This window comes from Schistosoma mansoni, chromosome 1 (assembly GCF_000237925.1).
Source record: "Schistosoma mansoni strain Puerto Rico chromosome 1, complete genome".
NCBI classification, from domain to species: Eukaryota; Metazoa; Platyhelminthes; class Trematoda; order Strigeidida; family Schistosomatidae; genus Schistosoma; species Schistosoma mansoni.
In genome coordinates this window covers 59,314,661-59,337,189 of record NC_031495.1, presented here as the reverse complement: position 1 = coordinate 59,337,189, position 22,529 = coordinate 59,314,661, and the positions used below count along the sequence as shown (strand labels likewise).

The window sequence follows — 22,529 nt, the reverse complement described above, 5'->3', positions numbered from 1 at the left end:
ATTTATTTAACAGTGTCATTCGGTCAGTAACAACTCGTCTATATCCCATTATTATCATTATCATGTTTGTATGACCATATGTGTTTGATCATGTGTTACAGATTACATCTATATTTCTCTCTCTAGCTTAAATGTTAGACCTTTAAATCGTTCAATTATTCATTCGCTTTCTGATATATGTGTACCTTTCACATGTTATCAGTTCACTTGCCTCAATTTGCTCTCTGGTATTCTCTTGCATTGGTTCGCTCGTATTCATTCACACTCTCGTTTATGTTCATATTCGCTTTGTGTCCTTGTGGCGTTGTGATCTGTACTGTACAATAATAAAGTGTAGACAACGCTTTGTTACTGTCTTCTAAAATTTATACACTGTTGGAAGTTGTGTAATAATGCTTATCAGAACGAGTGAGATACGAAAATACTCCAATACAATACATCAGGAAATTTCGAATATAAAACTTAATGGGGATCTGACGAAGTTTTGCGGCTATCACTGATTACTCGTGAAGAACACCTGTTTAATATTCAATTTCAATGGTCTATAAATAAAGTGGAATCGTTCACATACCAAATCTACAAGACTTAACAACGTTAAAACTATCATTTCTGACTAACACTCAATTACATGACATTCAAATAAGTAACTATTATTTAATAAAGTATAAAATTTTAGAATATAATTGATACAAATGACTAGTGGGCTACAAAAGAATCACAAATCAACAAACAATCCTATCTAATTAAGATAGTTCAATAACACTGTACGACTATTTTTGCTTACCTGATGATAAGAATTTTCAGGAATTTTATCAAGATGTTGGCGGTAAAGCATATGAAGATTTGGAAGTAATGGAGGTTCATAATGTTGTAAGTAGAATATAACTAACAGAGGTATGACTGTTTCTTCAAATGTACCATTTTCCGGCATATCTAAATGACCCAACTAGGAAGAAAATAGAAAGCAACTAAGTAAGTTAATAAAATCATGAAAATCAGAAATGATTCAATATAAGCAAAGGAATAGAATTTTGTGTCCTGTTTGACAAAAAAATAAGACCAAACCAGTGATATACAATATCTTGGATGATGATATTTTGAAAATGGCAATCACTTCTTAATCAGCTTTAATACAATAAACAGAACTAATGAAAAAAGTGCTCAAATGAATCCGAGACTGTAAACAGCAGTGAACTAAAACAACAAAATAGGTCTCTTAGATGACAAAATGATACTAGGTATTCATTAGGTAGATTTACAATAACAATCAAATTGTTTTATCAGCTCATCTATGTAGAACAGTGAGTAAGTAATTAAATTTACAAAAAAGAGACCTTGACATGAAGCTGGTTGAAGTAACATAGAGCTGGAAAGAAACAAGGTGAAAAACAGAACCATTCTATTAAGTTCCTGACTTTTCCTTGAAGCTTCTTATAAACATATAGATTAATTAGGTAGCAGGGATCCTAGAAATGATATAAATCAGATATCTGTTTAAAAATCAATGGTCATAAAGTCACTGGTACGTTTGAACATCAATGTAATTTGCTACACCTCATTCGTATAAAGGATAAATTAAGGTTGGAATTCATTTAAAGACGATTTACACCTAGAATTCTTGGGAATGATTGTACTTTATATCATAATTCATATATAATTAACTTAGACTCGACCCTTTATGGAAAAACAGACAATCTAAATCTAATCTTTCTCTTTAAAATACATAATAAACTATATTTTACATCCCATGAACCAATCCAATATACAGAAATTCCTAGTTACAGCACCCATAACTATTTGTCATTAGTGAAACAACCTCATTCTAAATCTTCGTTCTATATGAATAACTTTACCAGTTAATTTTCCAGACTCTGGAATAATTTACTACAATTTGTCCGTGAGATAAAATCACTCTCATCCTTTGTGAACTGAATCGATGCTTACTCCTATGCTGAAAATGTCTTTAATGTGCTCACACCTGTAAGTATTTCAGATTCCACAAGTGATATTATAGGAACACTAAATGCTTAATCGTTATCACTAAACCCACTAATTAAACATTCTTACCTGCAGATACTTTACACTAATACCGCCCCTGGTAAATTTAACTAACCTGAATAATAACTAACCCGAACACCAGATCACAAAATAACCTGGCACATATATTGTGATAAACCTGACTAAATTACAGACCTATCGAAGTAATTATTGGTTTCGTCGTTCCGTGCTCCTTGTTTTCATTCTATTTTCTCTAGTTGTAGATGATTATAATTAATTCGTTATGGCACTGGAAATTATCTTAATAAACCGTTTGTAAATCAACAGGATGTACACTTAAAAACAATTAATAGTTCATTGATGTAATACATGTGAAAAATGAACTGCCTAAACAACTTTTTAACTAGAACACTTCAAACAATCGAATATCCTATATGTCCTTTGTATTTATTACTGCTATCTATATTTAGCTGATCATGCCTGTAAACTGGTGTGAATTCTGTAATTATTATTTTCAGAATGCATATATACATATATTATATAATTAACACAGCGAAATGAAATCATCAGTGTAAATCCCAAAGTGATAAATGTAGTAACGCTATTGGTGGTAATAAACAAGATTAGGCACAGAAGATACAAGTCAAGAAGGAAATATGGATTAGTGGAGTAAAGATTTTCCGAAAAAATCTACAAGGAAATTTAGAAACTTAGGATTCGAAGATAGACAAAGAGTGAATGCACCTACGATACTGAGAAAGATTCTAAGCTGTGTCACCCAAAGTTTCTAGCCGTTTGTTACGATAACCACACGTACCCTAACCATGTAGTTTGCATCTACACACAAGACTCAGTCCAACAGTCAGTGTCTTCATGTACTGGTCCTATGACATGGTTTGACCCCCTGCAGCTTTCTTCAAATCTACTCCTATACTAGCCATTATTGTGCGTCGAGATATTCAGTGGATGGACAAACGTATTATATGTCCTGACCATCTCAGTCAATAAGGATTCACAACAGCATCAATTGACTAGCCATCTTTATCTAGTACCGAGTGTCCAACCAAAACATCGCCAACTCGATGGTGGTCATAAATGAATTCACTATTTAAAACCATTTAGAATATAAACTCATGCAGTCTTTCTATTTACAACTTATGGTAACACAGTTACCAATAATCACATGAGCACAAAGAAATATGAATAACAAATTTCTCGAAAATTAAATTAAGATAACGAATTAAAACTAAAAATATGTCGATCATGAAGGATGTAAATGCATTGATTATGTTATGAAGAAAACATTTAAATCGTTACCTAACTCTGTGTGAAAGTTAAAAAAACAACGCAAAACTTAATTAATCGGTAAGTAGAACTGTGGTGTGGGTTACTTATATCCACATAAGTAGTATGTGGTGATGGTCAGACATAGAATGTATTTTGGCAGAAGATCGATAAGGAAAGAACAGAAATGAAGCGCAATCGGTATCGAAATGCATGAACAATGAAATCAGAGAAGATGGACTGATATTTGCAGAAGGAACGGTCAAGATTGAGGCAATTGATTGTTATTTTGCAAATTAACTGTTTACTGTATGGTTATCAGATTTTAGTGAGATAGTTTGTAACTTGTGCTTAAATACATTCGATTGTCCCCACTTGTGTTCTTGTTCACTACAGAACTCCCATACTAGGACGAAACGGCTGTTCAGTGCTTAAAGGTTTTCGATGGTGTTCTAACACTGATCGGTTCATTATTTCAACGAAACTCAACAATTTTCACAACCCAATACTAACTAATACTAACTATTTTGACTTTGGTATTCACGTAATAAGTGTGACTCACAGTTGCGCATATGAACTTGCACTAGGTTTTGAAGTGCCTAGAGTGAAAATGTGCATAAAGTATCTCATTATCAAAATACACTATATTAATAGGTATCTAACAACTACATACACATAAATCTGATAATATATGAAATTAATTTAACAAGTATCTGATATACCTTCTATAAAGTACAGATCCGTTCATCATAGTTAACGAAATGAACTAAACTTGATTCCGTTTTAAAAAGTCTACCGAAATTCACTAGTCATTTAAAGCTTTAAGTCTTTTGACACAAAGATTCAAATCACAAATCAAGACACTACACTTTTCGATGACTTACATTTCCATTAGAATTCAGTTTCATTAAAGAGATGAATATTTATTTCATCAGTAAAAATCATAATATATAGTATGAGTTCAACGAGGCTTAAGATAACCATCGCAGGCGAATGCCAATACATGAGAAATCTTGACTTTCTGGCTTTGAAACAACTGCTTCCAACAAAATCCTCAAACCTTATAGATTATCAGACTTATAGGAAACGATTACAATTTATTAATAACATAAAGAACAAGAAATACTATCCAATCGAAAATAAGTTTACAAACATACCCGTGATAATTTACGAAATAATATTGCTAACTGTAGAGCTTGATCATTTAAATTGAGGTAGGTATTAATTAATTTGGCCAAATCATATCCATATGGATTACCAGTACTAATACGATAACGTACACCATAGAAATCCGTCAGACAAAGATAAAAGTAGTCACCACTTGTACGCAAAACACTAATTCAAAGAAAAAACAAGGGAAATAATAGTTAGTATCATGATAACTGATTACTAATGTACTAGGGAAATGAAAAATTTATCATTTAGGCAGAAGTCAGTTATTTCATACAATAACTAGTTATCTGTACTATAGGCTAATAATAATGGATTGCATGGAGCGGAGGTTGGAGATTACTAGTTGGCCATCTGTGCTCCACGAGGGGTAACAGGCTCAAAAAAAGTAATAACATGGAGTGAGTGTTAATGAGTATCAAATACTATCGACTTAAGCTTAGCAACTGGGTTATATTGTTTATGATGATATTAGTATTATTGCATGCATTTCTATCCTCAATATAACCATTACTATTGTGATGCACACTACGTATGCTGATAGATTGAAGTAGTATGTAGCAGCAATCGGAAGTGGAATGCTTGCAACAGAAATATTGAATTAAAGAGAGGAGGAATCGAAATAGAAAGCAATTGTAATAACAATAGAATCGAAAGAATCATGAAGTACGTAAACAAAAACTGAAGATGTGAAAATAATGTGATTTAATGTATCATTTTCATATTTTACAAAGGCACTGAGTAATTTCGCATATAACAATAAGTTGGTTTTCCCTACATGAGTTCTCGTTCACTACACCACTACTTTATATCAGCCAGAATAAAAAATAACAATTTCTTTACTCGTTTTACGATGTAGTTTTAGAATAATTAAGCCATTAACAGATAGGCCAAGAGATAATAGTTCTATTCAATTAATAGAACAACCTCCTGCAGCTCAAGGGCCAACGGAAGGCTTAAATTGGAATTATCTACATGCTAGATAGTAATTTCACTACAATTCGGTGGTAATTGTTTTATCAGTAAATTGATTTCCACTTAACCATCGAAATTACGATGCCATATGCTTATGAAAGACCAGTGATTAAATGTTAGTATAAGATGAAGAGAAACATGATAAGTGGCAATGGTTAAACTGTGATAATATTTTGTCCTCTCTAATTAAAAATCTCATGAATAAAGCTTCAAAGGAAATGAAGTACTCGTAAGTGCGATTCCTAAACAGTGAACATTAAAAAATTTTTCTAAGGCCCTCAACAAAATAAACTGACAAGGAATTTTAAATCCACTTTGTTTTGCAGAGGCTACTGACATCATTTATTGCTCACTTGATGCATATCCACAGAAGGCGAGCTCGACTAATCTTCATATCCCGGAGACCCCAGTTTTCTTGATTTATCTACTGATCACATAATCTTAGTTTCTTATCAACCCACTGACTTTAACTCACTAAGTTAGTTTCATCCATCCATATTATAGAAACAGAAGCTTGACAAAACTTAATGACACGAAAACAGATTAACAAACAAAAATTATGATTAAACGGCAGAGAAAAATTTAGATCAGAATAAAGAGAAGGTTAATCTGCATAATCATCATTATTGAACACTGTAACACATGCCATAGAATTTATCGAAATTGTGATATGTGATCAAAAGCAATACATCATCCATGTTCAAATTACTTTCTGCTTGTACGACTTCGGTACTAACTAGGGACAGAGACAAACAGGATCTGCGATCAATTATTTAAAAACATTTGGGTTGATTAAAAACTTGTCTTTGTTCTATGATATACAATAGAATAGTCAGATTTTATCTACGTCACTGAATTATCGCAGCTCAACAATAGTAACTTTTTAGGGCTGGACACTCATCATCATCATCATCATAGATGTGAGCGCATTATCAAACAACTACCTATGAATCTTAATTTATCAGTCAATGAGCGAACAAATACAAGGTCGTTGATAAAATGAACAAAACAGCTAATATACATGTAGTAACAACACAAGAATCGGCAATAATCATTTACGCTCTGGGTTAAAAAAATAGACCATTAGAAAATATCCAGGATGAATCTCATATATCATTGTCTCTCAAAGTTTATGATATCGAAACTACTTAGCGCAGTAAGCACAAAGTCGACAAAACCATCCTCCTAAGCTACAAATCATTATCATATTAGGATTATTACTTATTATGGGACTTATCCTATGAGGTAGATACGTTTTTAACTTTGGTCGTTAAAGCATGAAAGAAGATCATATAGAACCACAAGGATTATTTTAAAAAAGAATAAAAAACTATCAGGTGGAAAAAGCGATAATGACAATCAACATACGTATGAAATTTAGGGAATTTAGGTTTGTCGGATAATTCATTCATTTTTGTATTGTGACCAGTAGAACAATTAAACGAGGCAGCTTTTTCGGAAATTGTTCGTATTTGTGGTGTGTTAGTCGGTGATTCACATGCATTAAGTTGTAATAAATCGAAAATATTAGAAAGAACATAACCAATCCCCATTGACTGTTCAGTGTCATTTGTTGACTGACCACATACAGGCTGTGGACTAGACTGTTCATTATCATCATCATCGTCATCATCATCATGATGATCATCATTATCATCGCCCTCTTCGTCACCGTCATTATCTTCACAATCATCATCCGTTGTTGGGTCCATTGCCAGTAATTTATTCTCGTTAAAATCATTTGGACAAATTGCATCCAATGAACAGTGACTATCTGGTAAGGCTAAACCGAACCATGAACTACCAGTTCCTCGAACTTTTATATCTAAGGATTGAAATTTTTTAGAAATAAACTAATTAGGACAAGTATGAAATTCGGAAGATTGGTTATCTCAGTTAAAAAATTATTGGTCACTCATTTTGTATTCTTCTAGAAGCAGTATTATTATTAATTCTAGAGATAGAAACCCGATGACTATTATACTCTTTAAAATGATCACATTTTTATAGTTGAAATGGCGAAATGATCATAGCTAAACCACAACTGAAAACCTGGAAGCATTGGAAAGCTTTTTCATTCTATTATGGAACTTTTCAGCAGTAAACCTCCACGATCCCGCACACGTGGGTCGGGCCCAGGACCTTAGGTCTCGCGTGCGAACACTCAGCGTCTAGACGACAACAATGTTAGTGTATAACTGTAATCAATGTATGATTTTGCTCAACCCTTCATCAAATTCTTCCAATTTTAACATCCTTCGCATTTGATTGAATTCTTATCTTAATAAGTTAGTAAGAAATGAGATAATTTGAAAACATACTGTTATGAGCTTCCATATATGACTGTTTGTCTGTACATGAAACAGTATGGCTTGATATATGATATTTTACGTCTCAATTGTTAACTAAGATAAAATCAACTTACACAATTATTGGAAATAAAAACAAAGCTATTTAAACATTAGGTGTATTACTTTCACTATATTAAATTTTGACTTAACCTTTACAGCTTAAAAGTTAAACCCATGCAAAACAAAAATTTTATACATTACTTGGAATTCGAGCTTCAATAGCAGCAATCAGATCATTTGCAAAATTCTGTCGTCGCTGCATCTCACAGGTATCAGCCACAACAGAAAGAGAAGCGGATTTTAGCTCCGAATCTAATGCAATTCTATGGGAATCCGTGATGGGAGGCAAATAAAGAAGCGTTGATTTTAGTTCAGCAGTCTAAAAGTCAAGTAAATACAAATTTAAAAATATATGATGAACGTATTATGCAGTTTATCATATTATTACTGAAAGGACTAAAACAGAAATCAGAATGATATCTTGAATTAAAAATTGTCACTAAAGTTATTGCTTTACATGAGATTATTATAGTAAGATCTTCAAAGGTTAGACGCGTTCAGTCGGTTCGATCTTAAGGTAACTTTATCACAAAGCAACTTGTGAATCACAAATAAAGGAAACGTTTCCAGGAAAGTGTACCAAGTGCAGACTCAAGTACTTGGGCTTTGAGTTTCATAAGTGAACCTTGATTAGGTGTCCCCCCGACCCCACCATAAGTTCAAAAGGCTATAACTAATCTGAAACGAGGAAGAACAGCTGGTCCTGATGTATTGCCTCCAGACGTCTTTAAATATGGTGGTCCAATTTTAGCGACTAGGTTGACTAATATTCTGGCTAAAATCTGGGAGACGGACGTATTCCCATCCGACTGGTCACAATCACTGATTGTCCCAATACATAAGAAGGGGCCAAAATCATCCTGTGATAACCATAGAGGGATTAGTCTGACTAACATAGCATCTAAAATACTTGCCTCAATTATTATCAGGCACCTAACTAAGACTCGTGAACTGCAAACACGAGAAAATCAGGCTGACTTCAGACCTGGTCGTGGCTGCATCGACCACATATTCACTATTCGTCAGGCTTTAGACCACAGGCATGTTTATCGGTGTCCGACAATGATAGTTTTTCATGACTTGAAAGCAGCATTTGACTCTGTAGACCGAGAGGTCCTGTGTCAGTGTCTGTCATTGAAAGGTGTACCTCAGAAGTACATAAACCTTGTGAAGGCTCTTTACTCGAACACTACCAGTCGAGTGAGAGCTTATGGCGAACTGTCATATGATTTTACAACCTCAAGTGGTGTCCGTCAAGGCTGTCCACTATCCCCATTTTTGTTTAACTTCATTGTAGACCCATTGCTAGAAATAACACTCTCTTCGACTGAATCTACAGGAATTGATCTTCTACCAGGGGGTTCACTAATCGACTTAGAATACGCAGATGACATAGTCCTGTTTGGTGAAGACTCTGACAAAATACAGAGTCTTCTGTTAGCACTGAGTAATAATGCCAGGATGTTTTGGATGCGTTTCTCCTCATCTAAATGTAAATTGTTACTCCAGGACTGGCCTGCGTCAACACCCGAACTAAGGATAGGGAGTGAAGTAGTCGAACGCGTGGACAACTTCACTTATCTCAGAAGTCTGATCAGCCCTAATGGGTTGGTGGTGTCTGACGAAATCTCAGCACGGATTCAAAAAGCTCGTTTGACTTTTGCCAACTTACGTCACCTATGGCGAAGACGAGATATCCGTCTATCAATTAAGGGATGAGTATACTGCGCAGAAGTTCGCTCTGTTCTACTTTACGGCTGTGAAACATAGCCATTAAGAGTAGAAAATACTCGCAAGTTACTAGTATTTGACCACAGATTTCTTAGAAATATTGCTCGCATCTGCTGGGGTCACCGGGTAAGTAATAGTGAGGTTAGACACAGGGTATTAGGGAATGATGGTAAATCAGTCGATGAGGTCATGAATCTTCATCGACTGAGATGGTTAGGCCACGTGTTACGTATGCCTGAACACCGATTAACACGACGCGCTATGCTGACTAGTGTAGGGGGTGGTTGGAAGAGAGTTAGGGGCGGCCAAATTGATACGTCTTGTTGATTGAACGCTATATTCGGATCCTAAGCTAGTCTTGTACCCCCAAGCTAGAACTACACAGAGACTTGAACACGAGAGAAAAGGCACAAAATATGCGGGAAACACTTTACTCCAAGGGTTCATTTATGTACAGAAAATATAGGGTTTTTACGGTATTTTAAAAGTCCTTGGGTTTTCCTGAAAATTCTAGAATACTACTAAACATAGTAGCAGTGTAATAATCAGCCAATCAGAACCTTTACATGTGACTTCATTTTCGCGATATTTCTAGCTAAACTTCTAATCAAACGCTGATTAGATAAAATGCTTCTTAATGTTTCCTGAGCTTGTCATATCTATTGCAAGTAATTTTCAGGATCATCCCAACACAAACCAAAACGTGGCATCAGTGCTTGAAGTCACTAACTTCTAGTCTGAGCCATGTTGGCAGATTCAGGATACTTGGTTTGGGTCCGCGTGACTATCGTAACCAATGGTTGGAGACTCTAGGTGACATGGCTCAGAATCGATCACAATGGCGTAGGTGTATACACTTTATCTTCCCTTAAACTATGAAATTAAAATTGCTTCATAACTTTCTTCCTATACTATATCCTCATATACAAGCTATCTTTTATATATTACCACCACTAAATTAACTACTTCTATGAATCCGGTGTTCATCTTGTTGTGCTAACCAGGTATGGCAGCTTGGATCGATGTATAAATGTACCTGGTCCTACGTTGTAGCTGACTGACTGACTTGATTAGGTGTCTAAAATTCCCCTTATAATATAATATAGTATGATAATAATATAATATAACATAATACGTGCATTGGTTTTCAGTTTGAAGAAAACCCAACAACGGATCAATTACTCTTATTACTTCGATTAATAATAATTTTCGTATTGAAATTCGCCTCTAGATCACCGTTACCAATGTTTTATGATAACATCTTACTCACTGCACTCACATTGAATGTGTGGTTACAGATTTATATGACAATTCCCTGAAAGACTGACCTTTGATTATTATGTTATGAATTGATACTACTCCGTTGTCTAAACCGAAATAGGTGGGGCAAGATTTAAACCTGGACACGATGGCGAAATTCTTATATCGTTTGTTTCTCGAAATCAAATTCGATTATCAATAAATTCGAAAACCAAACAACTACATATAATAGTCTGACTTCCAACTGTTAACTCCACAATATAAGTTAATATGATAATGTTAAACGGATGGCGACCATGCATATGGAAAATGTTCCAGTAATATCACGAATAGAACGATGACAGTACTGTAGAAAAACGTAAGTCCGAAAATTACATATTTTGTGCTGTCTTTTTAACAGTTAGGTGTCGTGTTACACATGAAACCCTTGTGATACTTAACTGACTTCTAGACTGTTAGAACAATAAAGTCTCTGAAGCTTTGCATTAATATTAATTCAGGTACACAAACCAAAGTCTATTAACGCTTACAAAAGAAGTCGATGTTGTGAAAACCTGTAGAAAATGCCCCAAAATTACTAATTATTCATGTATTCGGCTAGTCATATTGGGAAAAACAAAAATATACTGTTTTGTGGTTTACCAAAGAACCTAATTGACTAAAAGGTGCTCCATTCACTTTCATTCTACTGTAGGTGCCTTATTATTACATGCTAGCATCACAGCAGAAGGGACTCTGGTGATTTGTAGATCATAATACTACTGGAGATTTCAAACGCAATTAAGAATACATTTGGATCTATGATCCAGTGTCCGAGAATCAATGATAAATACCACAAATATATAGTTTTGATCTACCAAAACACTAAAGTGTGGACTGACAGACAATAATCTATAAACCTGTTAGTGCCCTATCTAAAGATTTGTAAGTAGGAAACATATTACATCTATTCGTCCGGTTATGAACATCATGGGAAAAAATTCAATTTAAGACCATGAAACTTCAAAAACAACGAATCTATTCCCTAACCCTTACCATAAGGTTTGCATTATGAGAATTCGAAGAGGTATGGTGAATAGCTGCGGCAACTGTAGACATGAGGGTTCCACAAACATTGCACAAAAGTCCACATCTCTATGATAAACAGAATGAGAACGTAAAATAAGAGAAAAAGGTCTTATCATTCATATTAACAACTTATACTGTCCCATTGGCACTACGATGTTAGATTAGTAAATTCACTTAATCATAATACATTTTATTTCTAATACAGAATGCGTAGCTCTCAATATTCTGTAAAAATGATATAAAGTACGTTATCTAACTAACTGATGTGAAACTATTTCATCAGACTGTGATAAAAAATTATGCACGAATACATTTGAACAGAAACTTTCTTTACACTACTACAAACTTTTCATATAAATTACATTACACAATAAAATATTTACTAAACACTTAAGCGCAAAAATTAATCATTGTGAAAATATTTTCATGAATAACTGAACACAACGTAAGGAATAAGAAATCCAGATGAGAAACTGTTGGTATCTACTTCATTTCAATACAAAATTACTTATTTATTTTATTTCAACATATAAACATTGGTACACGGGGGACCGAATAAATATGCGCCACACGATAATAATAAGAATGTGGAGAGATAGAGAATGTAAGGTGTGCATAATAAAAAAGAAAAATTACGACCACAAATTAGCGTATGATAGTGGAAAAAATAATAGTAATGAGAGAAACAGAAATGTACAACCAGAAACAACTCTTTCAGTCAGAGAAGTAACCCCCACTCTTTATGAAGAAAGTAAAAGAAAGCTACAGTAGGCTCGCCACTAGCTTGTATTCCGAGCCACATCTAATAACGTCTCGAACCAATGTGTTGCACCATCTCTAGGACCCCAACCAGGGAATCGTGAAGGACCAACAGAAGCCAGTTCTTTGCAGCTTTCCTTGATACCACGACACCATGTCAAACACTGACCACCTCTCCGCTTCTTCCAACCAGTCCTAATGTCGGCAAATAATGCACGACGTAATTCTCTGATACGGCATTCGTAGAACATGTCCAAGCCATCGAAGTCGATGTTTCAAGATGGTGACACTAATTAGATTATTGTCGCTGTGCCCGAACACACGATGTTGAACCTGGGCATTACTAAAATGATGTTGCCACTGGATGTGGGCAATCTCTCGGAGACAACGACGATCTAACACAGAGAGTCGTCGAACATCCTCAACTTGGAGGGATCAGGTCTCACAAGCATAGAGCGAAACTGCTCTCACAGACCCGTTGTAGATCCAATCTTTTACAGATCCCCACCAACATTACCTACATCCATCAAAGTTGTTTCCAGAACGTCATCGGCAGCAAAGTTGAAGGGGAATGATGGGGTTGAGCAAGCTTTCCTAACTGCAGTGAATGAACGAAGCAATGGGAAGAGGTGGTTGTATGCCCCAACTCTGTCTGAAGTGTTTGCATATAGGGCTTTCAAGATGTTGATAAACTTCCCAAACACACACTCCTTCAATAGACAACCCCAGATAACAGTCCTGTCCAATGAGTTGAAGATGACCCTAATGTCAAGAAACACTACGATTGTTGGTCTGTGATAAGTATGACAGTGTTGTAACACTTAGTGAAGGGTGAAAATATGGTCAATACATTGTCGACCAGAATAAGAGCTAGTTTCCTCCCCGACCGTAGCTGCTACCTAGACGGGATGGTCGAGCTTGCCTATCGTGATGACCCAGCCGAGCTACATTGGCTGGAACGTATGTTCCTGTAGGTTCTACCGTGCCAGGCAGGTCGATTGGAGAACGGTAAGACTAAAAGCAGCAATCCCATGGTCCAAAGGCGAAGTCGTACTACTGACTGTACAGAGGTGTGACGGCAGTAAGGTGTTTCCTTCAGACAACCAGCATGACAGCGATGCTGCCTTCCCACAAGGGGGGTGGGGTTAGAAAAGGTCGACCCTAAAAATGCACACCTCGCCTTATCCCACGGATTTCCGTCTCCGGCGGTAAGGTCCTTTGAAGAACGGAGCTAACACGTCAAAAATCACCCACAAAAAGGCCGTGCGTGACCGGCCTCAAGCAGTTGTCCCATGGACTCTGCGGTCACGCTCCCAGGTCGTTAAGACCAACATTAATCCAACTTCTTTTTCAGGTCCCTCAAGAAATACCCTTCCACGGTGTGGGCAGCCGGGAAGTGATATTAGCCCTCATACACGTAACAACACACGAGACCAAGTTGGTCACTTTCAAATCCTTCCTACACCACCTAACAACTCTCCTATCTCCAAGACTAACCCTTCCCACGTCCTTTTATTACCTCGCACCGCTAGGGCAAACGATTCAAGTACACGGAACGTTATTCCCGGTCTCCTGAAACCACGCTCTAAACTACATATAGGAACTTTTAATGTCCGAACATTGTGCCGAATAGGACAACAGGCTTCGTTAGCTAGGACTCAAGAATCTTACACCATCGATGTGTGCTGCGTCTCCAAAACGCGCATACAAGATAGGAGTAGCGTCATTCATTTGACCTCACCCAATCAAAATAAAGAACCATCTCGATACACGCTTCGTGTATCTGGAAGCCCTGATGCTGCTTCCCGTGGCCTCGCTGGAGTAGGTATAGCATTAAGTCCTAGGACAGAACTAGCTCTTTTAGACTGGATCCCAATAGACAGTCATGTGTTCGCTGTCCGACTAAACAGAACAGTAAGGACTCGGAAAGATAAGGAAACTCGTCGTTGCCTCTTAGTCGTCTCTGCCCACTCTCCCACTGACTGCAGCTCAGATGATGTAAAAGATGAGTTTTACAGAAAGCTTTCCGAACTTCTCCGAAAAGCTAGGTGCTTTGATGTAGTAATAGTGACTGGTGACTTTAATGCTCAAGTAGATAAGCTAAGCGAAAAGGAAAGATACCTGGGTGGGTCTTATGGTGTCGTGGCTAAAAGAACAGATAATGGCGACTGTCTGTTGCAGATGTGCTCAGATAACCGCCTATTTCTCGCAAATACTAATTTTAAGCATAAGAAAAACATCTTTTGGCATGACGAACCCCGAATTCATTCCAATGTTGGACCCAACTAAATCACATCGATATCAGCCACCAATGGAGGGGCTCGATAGAAGACTGTCGCTCATTCTGGAGCACATGTTTAGATTCAGATCATGCTTTAGTGCGAGCACGTATATGTCTGCGTCTTACTGGACGCAGGAAAGACACTACAAGGAAACCTCTTAGGGTTTTACTTAACGATAAGCAAGCTAAGAATATATTTCAGAAACAACTAGAAAAACAGTTAGGCAGCCATGCAAGTTGTGCCCACCCTAAGGCAGCGTAAAATGACATCCGAAAACCTGTGGAAACAGCAGTGACATCTGCTAGTAAAGTAAACCATAAGGTTAGAGAGAAATAATGGATCTCGGCAGCGTCTACCGCACTGATAGATGCTCGTAAACTCATCCCACCTGGCTCTGAACATAACAAAGAGCGGAATCAGCTTAAGCGCAGTCTAATAAGAAGCCTACGCAATGATCGTGAACAGTGGTGGGTAGCGAAAGCAAGAGAGATGGAAAAGGCAGCGACAATAGGTAACAGCAGACAGCTATTCAGACTTGTTAAAGAAACCGGTATTAGGAACCCAACTGCCAGCGAAACCATCTCAGATAAAGATGGACATATCATTCATTCTAAAGCCAGGAGATTGGATCGATGGGCAGAACACTTTAGGGATCAGTTCAACTGGCCTTCAGCCACACTTCAGTTACCCATGATCCCCAGTCGTCCTGAATGGCAAATTGAGGCAAGTCCTCCAACTCTCTACGAGGTTGTAAAAGCTATAGGAAATCTGAAGCGAGGGAGAGCAGCAGGCCCTGACAGCTTTGCTCCTGAGATTTTTAAGGATGGTGGTCCAGTACTAGCAGCGAGATTGACTGAGGTCTTAGGTAGAATCTGGGAACTGGACGTAATTCCATCTGTCTGGTCCCAATCACTAATTGTGCCAGTCTATAAGAAAGGACAAAAGTCCTCCTGTAACAATCAGAGGAATCAGTTTGACTAATATTGTGTCTAAAATATTAGCTTCAATAATACTTGGACGCCTAACCAAAGCTCGTGAAGAGCAGACTAGAGAAAACCAAGCTGGTTTCCGACCTGGACGTGGTTGCATAGACCAGATATTCACTCTACGTCAGGTCCTAGAACATACACATACATTCAGACGTCCCATAATAGTAGTATTTCTCGACCTTAGGGCGGCATTTGACTCCGTTGATCGTGAGGTTCTATGGCAGTGTTTGTCACTGAAAGGAGTACCAAAGAAGTACATTTGCCTTATAGAGGCTCTCTACTCGAAAACAACTGGTCGAGTTAGAGCCTATGGCGAACTGTCATCAGAATTGGTTACCTCAAGTGGTGTTCGTCAGGGCTGTCTACTCTCCCCATTCTTGTTTAACTTTGTCGTTGACATGCTTTTAGAGATATTACTTTCATCATCTCAATCTCCTGGAGTTGAACTTTTACCGGGAGGCTCACTTGTTGACTTAGAATACGCCGACGACATAGTTTTGTTTGGTGAAGACGCTGACAAAATGCAGAGTCTTCTGACCAATATAAGCAACTATGCAGGCATGTTCGGGATGCGATTCTCTCCCTCGAAATGCAAAATGTTACTTCAGGATTGGGTTGCATCGGCACCTGAACTAATGATAGGGAGTGAAGTAGTTGAGCGGGTTGACCACTTCACTTATCTTGAGAGTGTCTCATCAGCCCTTGTGGTCTGGTATTTGACGAAATCTCAGCACGGGTACAGAGGACTCGCCTGACTTTCGCCAACTAGCCTCACTTATGGGGTAGGTGATATATCCGTCTAGCAACAAAAGGACGGGTTTACTGTGCAGCAGTTCGTTCCGTCCTACTTTATGGCAGTGAAACATGGTCGATAAGAGTAGAGGATACTCATAGGCTACTAGTATTCGATAATAGGTACCTTCGAACCATTGCTCGTATATCCTGGGACCACCGAGTAAGTAATGTAGTTGTTAGGAAACGGGTACTAGGTAAGGATGGTAAATCAATTGATGAAGTAGTGAAACTTCATCAGTTGAGATGGCTGGAACACGTGTTACGTATGCCCGACCACCGACTGCCCCGACGTGCAATGTTTCATGGTGTATGAGCAGGTTGGAAGAAAGCTAGGGGCGGCCAGACCAAAACGTGGCACAAATACATGAAGTCACTGACAAGTGGACTGAGCCATGTTGGTACGTGTAGACTATCTGATTGGGATTCGCGAGATGATAGCGACTGATGGTTAGAGACCTTGAATTACATGGCTCAAAATCGTTTGCAATAGAGAAGGTGCATCCACTCTTTGTGCCCTGCCAAATTCTAATCTTTTTTTCTTCTCTTTACAAATTTATTTCACTGGATTGTACTCCTTGAATAACATCTTCAAACCATAATCTTTCGGATTACTGCTTATACTCTTACTACTTCTACCACTATGGGATTTGAATCGACAACTGCATCTCTGTGCTAATGTGGTATGGCAACTCGAACTGATGTACGTACGTACGAAGTTCTACGTTGTGACTGACTGACTGACTCCTCCTTGTGAGTCAATCTTCTTCGGGTTTTGAGCAGTCTACGAAGTATGACAGAAGCCAATAGTTTGGACGCAATCCCCTTTAGTAATCAAGTCCTTTAGGTATGATGAAGGCTTTCAACTTGGTGTCAGTTCCTAATGTATGCTATTTCCAAATCGATAAGGTCTAAATGGTCATAAAACTTAAATTTGAAGAACTATTTTTTTAAAAAATGAGTTTGTAGCTATCACTGACGAAGTTGGATTTGGTAGTGTCAAATAAATTGAGCTCTGGGTAGAAAATTAGTCAAATATATGTTGCCTTGCCCTTCCTCGTTTCAGATTAGCTATAGCCTTTTGAACTTCACCTAGAATCGGGGGACCTACTTCAATGTCTCATTCAGGCTGTCTGGGAATGGTGGATAGTTTTAGAGTAGCTGAAGGTCAACTGAACTGCTCCTTAAAATGTTCCGCTTATCGTTATAAACGTCTGGACTAAGAGCAGATAAGAGTGTCGTGTTTTTCCGAGATCATCTCACTTACACTTGACTTCTTCATTCCAGTTTCTTTTATTAGTCTGAAGAGCTGTCTTGTGTTACCTACAGCCGCTGGCTTTCTCATCTCTTTTGCTTTCGCTACCCACCATTCCTCATGGTCGTTCATTAGACTTTTAGTTAACCTAGATCTGATTTGCTTTTGCTCTTCATTATGTTCAGAGCCTGATGGAATGAGTTTACGAGAATCTATCAGTGCAATAGACTTGGAAGAAATCCATTGATTTTTTGTAACCCTTCGGTTTAAATTACTAATAGATGTTGCTGCTGTTTCCACAGCTGTTTGTATATCTTTCCAAGCAACATCTGGATCGGCCTCGTTTTCAGAACTGCCTAGATGTGAACGCAGTTTTGAAGAAGTTCAGAAAAACTTTCTGTAAAAGTCATCTTTCACTTCATCTGGGCTGCAGTCAGTGGGAGCGTAGGCAGAAATGGTGAAAAGGAAACAACGTGTGTCCCTATACTTCTGATTTTTTTATAGAGCCGATTAATCGAACAGCACATGGGCGATTATTAACGGGGATCCACTCTAATAGTGCATGTTCTGCTCTCGTACTAAGCGGTATGCCTAAACCTGGGAGTCCACGAAAACTAGCTATCGGGTCACCAGATACACAATGGCTGTATCTCATCGGCTCTGTGTTTTGGCGAGGTGAGGTCAAGTGAATGGTCCTGTATGCGTGTTTCGAAGACACAGCATACATCAATCGTATGAGATTCTAGGGTCTTAGCCAAGGAGACCTGCTGGTCGATTTGACATACGGTGCGTACGTTGAAGGCTCCAATGTGTAGTTTGGAGTGAGGTTTCAGGAAACCTGGACAGTGTTTTGCGCACTAGAATCGTCGGCTATGGTGATACTTGAGAAGAAAGCCGAAAGAGGAAGTTTAGTGTTGAAAGTCGAGGTGGGAGGAATAATAGGAATTGAAGAGGGAGATTGATTATGAATATGGTGATCTGGAGTGCCGTTAGAGGTATGAAGGTGGTTATCACTTCCCGGTTTCCCACACCGTAAAAGGGTTCTTCTGCAGGTACCTGAGAAGAAAATTGGATTAGTAGTGGTCTTAGTGACCTGAAAGCGTGACCGCAATGCCCAAGGGACAACTGCTTGACGTTGGTCACACACGACCTTTTTGTGAGTAATTTTCGTGTTAGCTCCGTACTTGTTGAGGCCTTAACGCCGGAGACGGATATCCGTGGGACAAGACGAGGGTATTTTTAGGGTCGAGTTTTTTCTAACCCCACCCCCCCCTTGTGGGAAGGCAGCATCGCTGTCATGCTGGTTGTCTGAAGGAAACATGTTACTGCCGTTACACGTCTGTATAGTCAGCAGTATGACTTCGCCTCCGGACCTTGGGTTTGATGTTTTTAGTTTGACCGTTCTTCAACCAACCTGTCTCGCATGGTAGGACCTTGAGGAACGATTGGTTCATTACGATAGACAAACCCGACCATCACGTCAAGGTGGCAGCAATGGTCGAGTTGATAATAAGGTGTCTCAAAGTACTTTATTACACAACCAACTTACACGTTTCGTTTTAAGAGGTTCTATATAGTTTTTATTCAAGTATTCAAGTTCCTCTGATGATAGACCTATAATAATAATAATAATAATAATAATAGTAATAATAAAGAGGATGAAACAAAAACATTTACATATATAAAGTAATTGTCCACCAAGAAAAAAAATTCTGTAAAATTAATTTCTGTTAGACAAAAAGGGATGGTTTCCATTGTCACACTTCTATACAGTGGCTGACTTATGTATCTAAGAAAAGAGTATAACAACAATGAAAAAATCTTTTTTTACAAGATCCTCTCCTTTCAGGATGAACATTTGATGGTCAACAGTAGTTCACACAAAGTGAAGAGAAACAGATACATTTAAGGCCTAGTCAAAAGTTTATTCACCCTCTGATAGACCATAAAACAATTGCCAACATATATTTTCAATTTTATTTTTTGGTATTCAGTTACGTCGAGAAGTCCCATAGCAGTCCACCTAACCACGAAAGATAGTTGTCAAGCGTTTTGTCTTTTAATAGATTCGATATATAAATGATCTCGAATGACCACAATTTTTACTGCTTTTATGTATATACATATTTCTCTACTATATATGGGATGAATAAAGAACCAGAAATAGGAATTTATACACCATAATTGGTCTCATTGCTCTACAAATTCAAAAGATCGTTTAACGATGTAAAGCAACGACATAACAAAAGAATTAAATTAATGTAGTTTGAATTTTCAAATGACTAACTACTTTCCTATTTCAATAGCGCATACGAAATCTGATGAGATATATCACATAGGGAACAAATGAAAATTATATTCAAAATCAGGATAATAATGGCTTAAGGCTAAATCTCAATGATAAATTCAGATTAGGTAAGCGAGAATACAATATTTTATGCTCATTGCTATAGAAAAAACGCTATAAAAACTACGGAAATCTGACATATCAAACAAAAATCACAAATAATAAAATCTACTCGAAAATTTATGAGTATCCATAGTCGCATCGCTTTTCAGATTCTGGTCACAACTTGTACCACCTTGTTTTTGATAAAATAAAAGTGATCAGGAAAATGATGAGTAATGAACACTTGTCCTTTTTGTAGTTTTTTATTTAGGAAACCACTAGAGAAGATGATACTAAAACCTATACAAACGTGAAACTTATCAGTACAAGCGTAGATTAACTGTATTTTGCTTAAGATGAGTGATTTATTTAAAGATACATTAATGTCTACAATCTACTAGTCTATCCCAATTGCCCCTTTAATGTAGCACGACGCTGATAGAAACAAAACACTAATTCACGAATATTTTATGTTTCTTGACAAAATTAACATATTTATCTGGTAAAAATTCACGATGACATACTAGGTTTGATTAACACAAGCTTTTTCGAAACAAACCACAAATCAAGAACTTGTTTACTGTTTGACAGTTTGATTAGGTAGAGTATTTAGATTCAGAACACCTTAAGGTTTTTTAACATAAGATTCTAAACTTCAGTAGAAATAAAGAGCGCTTAGTATTATTACCTGTGATAGGTTAGGTTGTAATATTGATGTGCCTGCCATCGCACTCATATCGTATCTCCAATGTCTAGTCTTTTTTATTGCAACTTATATTATTACTATCTCTGCTACCATGAGATTTGACAATTTCAACTCTCTGTGTTAATCAGGTATGGCATCTTTAAACTGATGTATGAACATGCCCCCAAATACCCTGGTACAGTCGAGGGTGGGGAGTGTCAGCTTTTCCTCTCGAAATGCTCTCACATGGCCACGCGTATACAGCCACTGACAGGGAAGTTCTGCTCACTACCTTCTCGCGGCGGGGGTTCTTTTTCTCGAAAGTGAGAGGACGGAAAGCGAATACCCGACACTTTAGCCGGGTTGGTGGATACAGAAGATCCACTCAGGGGAGTTGGAAAGTCCTGATTCCAAATCAATGGTGCACAGGAGCTCTAGGATCCTGAGGGAACAAATGTCGTATGTGGGACCTGGTACGTACGTATTTTATTAATTTAAGCACACAAACATTGGTACAAGGCAGCATTAAATATATATGCACCACACAAGTCATTTGATTTGTGCAAGGACTAGGATACTACCTGGACGCCCAAATCGAAGTATGTGGTTTTTTTAGGGGGCCACTCTCTGAACCTTTGACCTAGAGGTCTAATCCAAAAGACATTAGAGCAACGTTAGGAGATGCAATCCCATGGTAGCCGGTGTCCAACAATAGGTTCATACGACATTTGTTCCCTCAGGATCCTAGAGCTCCTGTGCACCATTGATTTGGAATCAGGACTTTCCAACTCCCCTGAGTGGATCTTCTGTATCCACTAACCCGGTTAAAGTGTCGGGTATTCGCTTTCCGTCCTCTCACTTTCGAGAAAAAGAACCCCCGCCGCGAGAAGGTAGTGAGCAGAACTTCCCTGTCAGTGGCTGTATACGCGTGGCCATGTGAGAGCATTTCGAGAGGAAAAGCTGACACTCCCCACCCTCGACTGTACCAGGGTATTTGGGGGCTGTAAATCAGTGATGTCTGATAAACGGTGTACAAACGGTATGAATAATGCATTCGAACAGGTGAATTCTCTACAGAGAAAGAGATGTGATTAAATAATATTACGTGAGGGACATCTAAGATAAAACATGAAAATTACCATCCATGAGTGTTTCTTTATTTTTCTTATTTCTCCTGGTATTGATAGCCATAGTTATTTGAAACCAGGAAGTTTGATAGAAAGATTAAAGCGATAGGATATGGGATCCCATAAAAGGGCGGCTGAAAATGCAAATTATGTAGAAAACAGGATTTGTTACTTTCAAATCGTTAAAAGGCATCATGAGTATCAGTATTTTGTGATAACATAAGGAATCAAAACGCATATAATTCAATAACCACTTATAAACCCCAAGATGTCCCATTAATTGTGAACTAAAGTGGGTAGAAACAAACGGAAAAATTAACGCAATCGAAAAGCACTTCTAAAATACCAATTTCC

At 37.7% G+C, this 22,529-nt stretch overlaps 1 protein-coding gene across 1 annotated transcript in view; it reads right to left on the bottom strand.

Annotated features, from left to right (window-relative positions):
* The window catches only part of Smp_180200 (putative zinc finger protein), a gene marked incomplete at both ends in the record, with an annotated part of 53,981 nt that extends 32,891 nt beyond the window's left edge, over positions 1-21,090 (bottom strand). Inside the window, 5 exons of the mRNA XM_018795035.1 lie at positions 785-946; positions 4,440-4,617; positions 6,796-7,031; positions 7,975-8,157; positions 21,052-21,090. Coding sequence (XP_018649388.1) covers positions 785-946; positions 4,440-4,617; positions 6,796-7,031; positions 7,975-8,157; positions 21,052-21,090 — 798 coding nt within the window. The remainder of the gene's footprint in view (positions 1-784; positions 947-4,439; positions 4,618-6,795; positions 7,032-7,974; positions 8,158-21,051) is intronic.
* Positions 21,091-22,529: the final 1,439 nt, after the last annotated feature.